The sequence below is a fragment of the Watersipora subatra genome, chromosome 1, assembly GCF_963576615.1.
Source record: "Watersipora subatra chromosome 1, tzWatSuba1.1, whole genome shotgun sequence".
Lineage (NCBI taxonomy): Eukaryota > Metazoa > Bryozoa > Gymnolaemata > Cheilostomatida > Watersiporidae > Watersipora > Watersipora subatra.
Genome location: NC_088708.1, coordinates 48202478 through 48213331, shown reverse-complemented (window position 1 = coordinate 48213331; position 10854 = coordinate 48202478). Strand labels below are relative to the sequence as shown.

General features: G+C 35.7%; 2 protein-coding genes across 2 annotated transcripts in view; one reads left to right on the top strand and one right to left on the bottom strand.

Moving 5' to 3' along the window:
- The first annotated feature begins 212 nt into the window (after positions 1–212).
- On the top strand, positions 213–3605 carry LOC137395153 (enolase 4-like). The gene is made up of 2 exons (XM_068081980.1): positions 213–806; positions 2393–3605. Exons 1-2 carry the CDS (start codon positions 213–215, stop codon positions 3491–3493), a joined length of 1695 nt encoding a protein of 564 aa, XP_067938081.1. The 3' UTR covers positions 3494–3605.
- A 183-nt stretch (positions 3606–3788) lies between these two features.
- The window catches only part of LOC137388370 (probable E3 ubiquitin-protein ligase HECTD2), a 29173-nt gene continuing 22107 nt past the window's right edge, over positions 3789–10854 (bottom strand). Inside the window, exons 17-21 of the mRNA XM_068074859.1 lie at positions 10390–10513; positions 9576–9721; positions 7490–7605; positions 4718–4858; positions 3789–3925 (exon numbers count right to left, since the gene is read on the bottom strand). Of these exons, the coding sequence (XP_067930960.1) occupies positions 3805–3925; positions 4718–4858; positions 7490–7605; positions 9576–9721; positions 10390–10513 (648 nt within the window). The 3' untranslated portion in view covers positions 3789–3804. The remainder of the gene's footprint in view (positions 3926–4717; positions 4859–7489; positions 7606–9575; positions 9722–10389; positions 10514–10854) is intronic.

Here is a 10854-nt window from a genome sequence, read left to right as displayed (position 1 = left end):
TTGCATAGAGCAAATTACGAAGCTCGGCTTCATTAAATGAGAATGTTTCGCCATGATCTATGGGTTTTAGCTACGCATACGGACAGGAAATGGTACTATAGCAACAATAGGAAAACACAAACGCAGTTTGCCGTGCTCCATTTTGGACCACTCGCGCGTTTTACAACTCATGTTCGAACGACACCAAAACGTGAACAGTTATTTCGATAAACATGTCGGATCACCAAGACCGTAAAGAGCAGGCTATTGCATACTACCAACAAAATAAGGTTCCTTTGCGGATGCAGGATGTGTTAAATGTTATGTTTCAAGCTAACCCTCTAGATGTCAATGGCTATGTTAGCACCTATTTTGAAGATCTTGCTCAAACGCCTACGATCACTAGAACATTTGCTTTGAGATACATGGACAGCAAAGGCTCAGCTGCAATTGGCACCAAAATATATTGTCTTGTTCGCAATAAAGAGCTTTTAGTAGGTCAATCGCAGGTGGCAGTTGATACTGAATTGGCGGACAATGTGAAGGTTGAAGACATAGAGGCGGAAGACGAATATCGTGAACATGAAGTGGAAGAAGCAATTATTTTGATCAACAATGATTTTCGTGAGATTTTAGCTTCTGCTAATCCTCGAAACCAACAGGAATTAGATGAAAAGCTTTATCAGTTGGTGGAGAAGCGCAGATCAGAAGCTAAACAACAGGATGAACAGAGAAACATCGAGACAACAACTCCTGTAGCGGCAGATGATGGGAAAAAAGGAGCAAAAAAGTCCGCAAAAGGATCTGGTAAAAAGAAAAACTCTCAGGTACAAACATAATTAATCTTGTAGAAGTATCCGTTGCATTTAACACACTTTATAGAGCTTCTCTTGTCTATGTTATCTTGCACTTGTTTGTTTTATTTTTGATCTTTGATAATTACTTTAGCCATGGTAAAGCCATGACTAAGCTTCTCACTACATATTAGTTGTTCTAGTGCTAAAGTTGCCCATAAAGAAAACAGCCAACCTCCAACAATTGTAATTCTGTCTATTGCAGAGAAAGGCAACAATAGTGGTAATGGTCTTGTTCCACTGGATAGTTCAATTTTGCGAAAAGGTGCTTTTACTGGCATTATTCAAATATAACAAATAAGTTAGAGATCATCATTACTTTCTCATTTCATAACTTTACCTCACTATTATTATCATGTTATTCACTTCGCGACAGATCAAGTGCAGAATAGTGGACACATCAATGCATTTTCTGTGATCACAGTTTTGGTATTTTTTACTAAAATTGATCCAATGCCAGTAGACACTCTTTTCACAAAATTTAACAATTTGTATATATGTTTATATTCCATGTTCACGGCTCAGTATTCCATTCACCGGCTTTTGATGTCTTTATATGTACATGTATATTGAATTTTCATTTAAACAAGTTAAATTTTGCCATATGATAGCTCCGCGACTTGACTCTTTTAGATAAACTAGTTACAAAACATTAAATACAATAACAAAATATGCAAAGACATAAACTTGCAATAACATAAACTTTGCATAAGCATGCATTTTTATGCAAAGTTTATGTAGATTTGCATAAATATTTTTAGGATGTTTTTTATATATTTGCTAACAAACATCAGTTGCAAGAGATTTAAACATAACTACTTAAAAAAATTAAAGTCTAAAGTAAAATATTATTAGCACTTTTTAATAAATTCTAAACTTGAAACAGTATGTAATATACCTATGTTATGGTCATGGATGTTGGCTGTCATGATGTTTACGTCGCAAGTATTATAAATCCACAACCTCACCGGTTGTGAGGTTGTTTATGACATTGTCAAGACTCTCAATGAACATTGACGTGGTAGATTTATGTTACTGTCAATTTAAATAGTAAAAGTGTTTACCTTCTGCAGAAACTATAAAATTACTAAAACTTGCAAAATTATTGCCAATAAAGAGCTAAAATAATCTGTTTTTTGTTAAAATGTGTTATTTGCTTGTATTATTGGCAGAAGTAGTAATGAAAAGTCAGATGCTCTTCTGTCTTCGACAAGGTCGCCTTTTTGGGAATCGAGCGAGAATCTGTGCTCAAATCATGCTCTTCGATCCAATTGACTACAACTGCTCCTTTTACTGTTAATTTACATGTGGGCATTTGTTGAGTACAATATTTACTATAATAAGAGCGGCATTCGTTTGTCCGAAGTCATGGTTTGTGGTTAGGAAAAAAGATTGCATCATTTGAGATTCGAACCCACAACTTTGGGCATCGCAGCCCAGCACACTACCTACTGCCCTATTCCTTCGTTTATGCGGGTTATGGGCACACCTGACTATCTCTCACAGTGCACCAGGCTGTCAGAGTACTAGTACTAGTTTTACCACCTTTTTTTCTTCAGGTTCCAATAGTTCCAGACCGGCCCAAGGAAAAGGCTTACCCAGGTAGCAGTGCAGTGACTGCACTGTCACAGTCATTGTGTCAAGCCAGCGCTTCTCTGAGTTCCCTCTCAGTTTATGACCATCTCATCAGCTGCTTTGGAGGAGACGACTATTCAATCACGCTGCCTCTTCCCATGATAACGTTGGCACAAAGTGGCAAGGCAGCGCTAGGCAAATGTAACTGTATCAAGGAGTTCATGATCGTACCTCGCTCCGACATGCCTATGCAAGATGCTGTGGCCGCCGCTGCCAAGTTTCAAGAATCAATGGTTAAAGCAGCATTTAGCAAAGGAGGTATAATAGCAAAAAACCTAAATGATTTTGGGGCTGTCTGTCCTGTTCTAGACAAACCTGAGCAAGGCCTTGACATGGTTACAGATATTGTTGCTCAACACGGTTTTGAAATGGGAAAGGATTTCTTTTTCATTCTTAACGCGGCAGCTCAAGAGTTCTTTGATTATGAGAAAGGTAAATATGAGCTGACAACCGGCGCTTTGAAAGCAAGCGAAGACATGGCTGACTTTTGGGCAGATTTATGCACTCGTTACCCAGCAATAGTTGGTATAATTGAACCGGTGAGAGGCGAGGAGATGGAGCAGTGGAACAAAGTATGTTCCAGCGTCTCTGATCACTGCCTTGTTATCGCTGATCGCTCGTATGAAAGACCCGGCCTCCTGAAGGAACGCGAACTTAACTTTGCCGAGTTTGCGACAAGTGGTGTCGTGTTGAGGTTAAGTGGCTGCACTACTATCTCTCAAGTTGTCGAATGCTCTAAAAAGTTGATCGACCTAAACAATACTGTTATCCTAGCCGAGGGCCAGCACGAGACCAACGATGCCACATTAGTGGATGTAGCTATAGCTTGTCGAGCGAGGTTCATCAAGTTAGGGGCGCCATCCAGAGGAGAGAGAGTATCAAAGTACAATCGTTTGATAGATTTGGATGGTGAACTTGGCGAGAGAAGAGCGCAATGGAAAGATTTAGAGTTTCCCACAATTCCTCCTAAATTGCCGACTCCCCTTCCAGAGACTGATGAAACTGGAGACAATGCAGAGAACTAGTGTGCATGTACAGTGATTAATGTACCTTTGAATAATCAATGTATGCATGAGCTCTCCAACATGAACACTTTCATATTGTTACTTGTATTTATTATTATCATATTATGGTTTATTATTACTATAAAGTGATATTTCACCAAGAATGAGCTCAAAATAATCTTTGTTTGTCATATGAAAGTGATAATAAATTTTATCTAGACTGTACAGGATGATTGAGCAAAGAAAAAAGATGACAACACCTACACAGATAGTAAAATAGAGCAAACAACTCCTCATATTTGAAATCACAAATTTTAGCACCATAGAAAAGTCTACTCTAGTCCAAATCCTTCTGTGTTGCTTATTGCCATCAAGAGCTTTTGTTGCATAACCTTTTTGTCATTATAAGCTGGCAGCACGAGATGGTTGAAGCATGTGTGGGCCACAGGCAACCTGCGAAAGAGCAATCTTAATTCACCACAAAAAAGACGAGCTTCAATGTGAATACATTTGCTTTCATCTCTATTTAGTTAGAATTAGGGTTGGCAAAAGTAGAAAGCATAAATCTTTAATTCAAAAAAAGAGAGTTCACAAAGATAAACTTGTTTAAAAAGTTATATGTGGTACAAAGCAATTCACATAAGATAATTCAATTATTGTACGAGCTGACTTTGTTAGTGAAAAGAGATGACACGATATTTGATAATCTTAAACCACTTTCATAATGTTTGATTCTCTCAATAGGGTAACAGTTGGAAGTTGTCTGTATAATGAGCATTCTTTTGATAGACGCATCATATCAACTTACAATGTTTCTGATGATGACATTATTTCATAGTGATAGTAGCAGTAGTAGTAGTTCAAGTAGTAGTAGTTACAGTAGTAGTAACAATAGTAGTAGCTGCAGTAGTGGTAAATGTAGTAGTAGTACAGTAGTAGTGGTAGCAGTGGTTTGTCACAGTAACAAAAATTCGTATGAATTTTTGTATCATATTATCTATATATATATATTTCTCAAAGTATGTCTGTCTGTCATTTCGGCTATAGCTATTATTAGAATGGTTGTAGCTGGACAACAATGCTGATGCAACATCATGGCCTATTACCATTAAATCCTATTGCCTATTAACTAGCTTACTGGAATTACTAGCTTACTAGCTTAGAATTAGTAAGCTTAATAGCTTACTTAGTTTATAAGCTGACTTTTAACACTTGAGAGGCACAGATAGTTCCCTATATAATTACATGTTTGGGTTATGCATCCTCGAGATTTTAAATTCCATCTCTTGCATTCCACCAGCAGGAATCCTGTCACTTCCTGTTATGAACCGCAAAAGGCTCTTTTGACCTTTTTCATTCAGCTTGTGCAATATCGCCCAGAAATCTCTGCAACAGCAAAATTATTTAAAGTTGTTTGTTTGTGCAATGAAGATTCTAGCAAACAAATTGTGCTGGGAAAGGTCACTTTTCAATAAGAATATCTACCAGATGCAGTGTAATTAGTGTCTTTTGATAAAAAGTAAACAATGTCGTATATTAAATTTCAAACTAACTAGCTAAAAGTGTTTGCTATAATACTAATCTAAAAAATTCACCTTGACGGCCACAACAAACTTAGATATATTGTCGATTTGGTCACAAGGAATCAAAGGGGAAGAAGACTACCAGTGTGTTGTTCATATGTTACTAGGCCTCTGTTGTTCTCCTATCTTAAAAATTCTGTCCAATCAAATTTACAAATGTTTGGTTAATTACAAACATGCCCAGAAATTAAAGTTTAAGTTGGTTACATCGAGTAGCCAATAAAATTAAATGATAATTTTAAAGTTTTGGTACATTGTTTATTTTACTTTTGGCTAGGTCTATTGTTTCTTTTAATAGATATACCATAATGATCGTGTCTAAATAGTAGTCTTTATCAAGATAAGAGATTATGTGAGTATGGCTAGAGTACAAGCTGAGCCAATATGACCATATAGCTTCAATTAAGGTTGATATAATTATTATTGACACTCTTGCTTAAAAGTTTAAATTACATCTAAAATGTTTTAGTAGTTCTTAGCATTAGCATGAAATGTCTAGAATTCTATATCAATAAATCCCAGGTTGTCATTGTGTGTCTGTTACTCTGCGTAAACAATATGCGCTTTCCACATTTTTTGTTGATTTCATCCAAAATTTACACGGATATTCTCCATGCCTTCCACCAGGTCGCTTTAATATTTTGGTTTATAACTCTATCTGGTTTCTGAGAACCAGCCTCCTAAACACCCACCTGCAGGCTATCTAATTAATAATTGATATTAATTGATAATTAATATCTGATTGAAAACAAAAAATATCTCACAAGATCGTTGGCCCTATTGCTATCAGGAAAAGTAAGTTCTATCTTAGAATCCAAACGCTCAAACAACTCACTCAAAATGACTGAAATGCTACTAGTATTGTTTATCCCACGACCAAACAAGAGCTAGGCGATTGTTTGGGATATTTATAATAAATGCATATGTGCACACAACTCCCGAAAGATTATCCGTTAACGACTGTGACCTTCATCTCTTCAAATCTCTTCAACAAATTTAACCATTTTTCTGTATAGAGTCGTTTAAGTATAATAATGATGCAAAACACATATAAACCTATTTAAATATGTTACCAAGTCTTTGAAAGGTTACCGTAATATCTTAAAACTAACCCATCTGATCGGATTATACATAAATAGACAGATTAATTTGGCCTTAAATCGGAATAAAAACTTGCCAAGCCTATTTTAATCAAAATTAAGACCGGCCAACGAAACGCCGATAAGGCGGTGCGACAGAGAGTAGAACTATTAAGTCGTGCGCATTTCATGAAAAAAAGCGTGCACATTTTACCAGTCTACCACATTGTTCAATTGCCGAAGGTTTCTGTAATTAACATAGAAGTACTGAAAAGTTTATTTCTTTTTGCCGATTTCAAAGTAACTGACGTTTTGGACACTTATGAGTACTTTGGTATTCCAACTGATGTCCAAAGCAGTGAAAGTAAAGGAAATTGCGATGATATTTTTTTAACGATTATGAGATTATTACAATATTTAATTATAAGTATAATTATTCGATTTTATAAGATTTGATTATAAGAATAATTATACGATTTTATAAGAATTAATTATAAGAATAAGCATTCGAATTTACAAGATCGAAGTATATAGTGACCGGTGTTGGGCAATATGTTACTGTTATTATTTTTTCTAAATAATTTTGTTAAATAGATTTTCTAAAAATCTATATAAATATCACAACTTCTTGATATTGTTAGATATGATGTTTTGAAATGTAAACAAAATTGTGCATTGATTTTCTATTATTATTGTATTACTATATTAATAATATTAGTTATTCTAATAATATCAGGGCATTTTACTTCTAATATAGCATTTCTCCTATTGCGGGGGAAATATATCAACATATAATCTTTTCCTTTCGTTATTGCTGTTTGTGGTACATAATAGCACCCAGTACATTACAGTTACCATTGCAATTATTCTATCCTTCGTTTTTTCGTGACGTCATTTTATCGTTGTCGGCCATCTTTATAGACAATTTTATCGTTAGAAACACTAAGCTTTTGCAATGATAATTTGAAAACGATTTTTTTGTTTGCAATTTTTTATTATAGTATCAAAACAACACTTAAAAGTACTAATAAATCAAAGAAAAACGATCGTTTTCTACAAAAATGGCGGCTTTTCCGTGAACGAGCGCATGTGCAAACGACTTGATGACGTCAAAAACGATGGATTGCACTGAAGTGCCATTTGACTGCTAACATTGCATTTTTCAACCGTCAGTACCCTTTCTTTTTTCCAATATCACTTTGGTCGTGGGCTGTATGACAGGGGAATTTCTAGTATTTTTTACCTCTGCCATAAAAGAGCTTTGGTAGACATAGTCTAATATAAAACTGTTTATAAAACTGACTATTAATAAAACAGCATAAAGTCGATGATTACTCCATCTGTGGATAACTTACTTGATGTTTTGATCTCTCTCATGGTATCCATCATATTGACAGACATTTTGGAGCTCATCAAGCTGTATATCCGGACAGCCACAAACTAGTACTTCGATCTCTACTGGCTTTAGTGTCTGACAACATGTAAAAACCACATTAGTTGACAGATAGCACTGTTTTTGGGCATTGATATGCTCAATTTAGTACAGTAATACTTCAACTTACGAGTGCTCCAACATACGAGAAATTTGCTATACGAGCCAGCTTTTAAGCAAGTTTTAGCACTAACATACGAGCCATGCTTGAAATACGAGCACGTGAGTCAGTTGCCAAGTTTTCGGAAGTGTTTTATGAGAACAGCATCACTCTGTATTTTTCAACTGCTCAGGTTATACTCTTGTACAGTGTTTTTTGTGCGCGATTTTCAGTGCAAAATTATGTGAATTAAAAGTACTGTGCGTAGATCGAAAGTTTGCAAGTAAAATGAAAGATAATGCAAAGAAAAAGCAAATGATAACAATTGATAGTAAACAGAAAATTATTGAAAAATAGGCGAAATGTGTATGCGTGATTGAGCTAGCTCAGCAATATGACCGAAGTACATCCACAATTATCAAACAGAAGGATTATATTCAGGGCATTTAGTTTGCAAAAGGACTAACCATAGTTTTTTAAATGGCGCAGCAATCTTCACGACCGCTGATGGAGAGACTGCTCAGGCTTTGGATAAAAGACAAACAATTGGCCGGTGACAGCGTAACTGAAACGATGCTATGTGAAAAGGCCGGTGCTAGCTATCAAGACTAAAAAATAGACATTCGGATAAGTTGGCTAGTGGTCGTGCGTTAACCCTTTGTGACGACACCTGTGTTCGTCCTAATCGCAACATGTTGAAAGGGCAACAAAGGCAAATGTCCTTAGATAGGTTTCTCTTAAAGCGGCTGGCTGGACGTAAGAGCGAAACAAAGGAAAAATTAGCTAACCAGCAAGAAACTTAAAACTATGAACGCCGAAGAAATTTTAATTATGTTAAGTTAAAATTGAAAGTTTGCTTTTAGGTTTGCTTCCAAGTTTGTAATTTAAGACTTTGATAAAATCCAAATTTATCAAAATCAACTGTTGTAATGAAGAATAACTTATCTCTCCCTCCTTGGCAAATGCTATAGCATTAGCTGCTATTGTATGTATTTAATTTTACATTTTAATTAATCACATTTCTTTGCATTATTTTTATATGTTGCTTTTTGAAAGCATGTGAATCAGACTCTAGTTCTGATGATTGCGGCAATCAATCAGGTACACTGTCACTAAAATCATGGCAACAACTTCAGCAACAAAAACAGATTAATTGTTATTTATGTAGCCGAGTCATTACTAGTATTATTTTGTGGACATTTTTCTACTAATTACTTTCTATTATGGGTTTGTAAGTCTAAGAATTTCAAAGTGGTCAGCAAATAGAGGTGGCGTTAATTTAAAGGGTGGCGCTGTATTTTTCAATCCTTTTATAGTGGCATTTTATTAGAGGTGGCGTTCAAATAAATGCGGCTTTCAAATAGAAGTTTTACTGTATATACACTGACTGGCAGAGTATTGTAATTATAACAACACTAACTGACTGCCTGACATTGGAAGGGTAATAGAAAAACTTTTTGCATAGAAAATTCATTTTTAATTGCCTAAATTTCTTTACCCAATAAATTTGAGTAACTTAAGCTAGTAACCAGTAACTTAAGCTAGTCTAAATCTTTACTATAATAAAAGTCTTTATTGTAACCTAATCTAGCATTAAAAAAATATTGTGTCGTGATTCCTCATGCAAACATGATCTTCAAGGGTGCTACCTGAAGCGTAAAGCGTGCTAGAGTAACCAATCGGCAACAAAGATTGGCAGGTGAATAACTATGCGCAGAATTATTCCATAGTAATGTCAGTTAGGTGCGTAGTGTATTGGTTAGCTCGCCTGTCTGCAGAAATAGAGGTTCGGAGTTCAATTCTAGTGCAAAGCAGATTTTTAGTTCCTAGGTTTTAATCGCTTTAACTGGACACATGGACGACATACAGACCAGCGCTGAGATTTATATATAGATGCATATAGACTAACCAGGAGGGCATTAGAGGCGCATACACTGTGGAAGCCATGATAGAAGGCTCTAAAAGGTAGGTATATAGACTTGTTCAAGATCCATTCCAAATAAGCATCTACATAGGTCTGTCTGTTTTCCGCAGTTACTGCCACTGATGCTCCATCTGAATCATACACAAAATATTTATCAGCAGCTCAAACATGTTGACTATTGTTGTCAAACGAGGTACGTTAGCAAGGAAGCCACATTTTAGCCTACCTATTAAGTCCATTAACCATTATACGAATACAAAACACTCCGTTGTCAATGAGTGAACAACTCCAAAACATAACTTAATTAGGAGTAGCATTAAGCTATCCATTGCCTTGGACCTTTGCACATTCAATCAAATTTGTTACACTGCTTTTACAACAATCCGTGAATGCATTCATCGAGGGCAATTAGCCTTAATACATACAAAAGCTTATTCTTGAATTTGTTATCAGATGTTTAACAGACTGATTCTCAGAAACCAGATAAAGTCTTGAAACTATATATTTTGGTGACCTTGCGGAAGGCACGGGCTGTATACATGTCAAGTTTGGATAAAATTGGCCAAAAGATTTGTGAATGCATAACGTTTACGCCGACTAATATATACACATGTACGCGCACACACATTCACACAGACGCGCATGCACGGGCTTGCGCACTCACACAATGACAAAGCAAAAATTTATTAATAGAGATTTTTTTATTTAAACCTCATTGGTGCAAGTTGACATACTAGCCATATTTATTTGCTCAAACAAAACATGGATGTAATGTTTAAGTACTGCTATGAAACCAGACCTTTGATGAGCTCTTCAGTGAAAGTTTTGCCGTTCTGACCAACACTAACTTGATGGGTGAGACAGAAATCATCTTCAACATCTCCATCATATTCTAGCAGTTCTCGGAGACTCTGAGCGACTCCCTGTCAACCAAAAGAAGATTCTGTTAAAGCCGGTGGTAGGACTTAAAAAATCAAAATTATTATTTATCATTTTTAAAAGCTATTAAAGTGTTGTTAAACTAGTAGAATAATGTCACATTTATAATTATTAGATTTTTCTCAAGAGCTCAGAATTTTATTCAGTAAATAAATAGGAAAGGAAATAATAAAAAAGTTGGTTGCTTATATGATTAGTGATGAAGGAACCAGCTGTGCTTCAGTGCTTAGTGCACAGCTATGATCAGTAGGTTGGTGGTATGAATCACACAAGGTATGATCAGTAGGTTGGTGGTATGAGTCACACAAGGTATGATCAGTATGTT

Coding starts and splice junctions, on each gene's coding strand:
- LOC137395153 (XM_068081980.1), top strand. CDS start 213: ATGTCGGATCACCAAGACCGTAAAGAGCAGGCTATTGCATACTACCAA. Junction 807..2,392: donor GTAAAAAGAAAAACTCTCAG/GTACAAACATAA, acceptor TTTTTTCTTCAG/GTTCCAATAGTTCCAGACCG.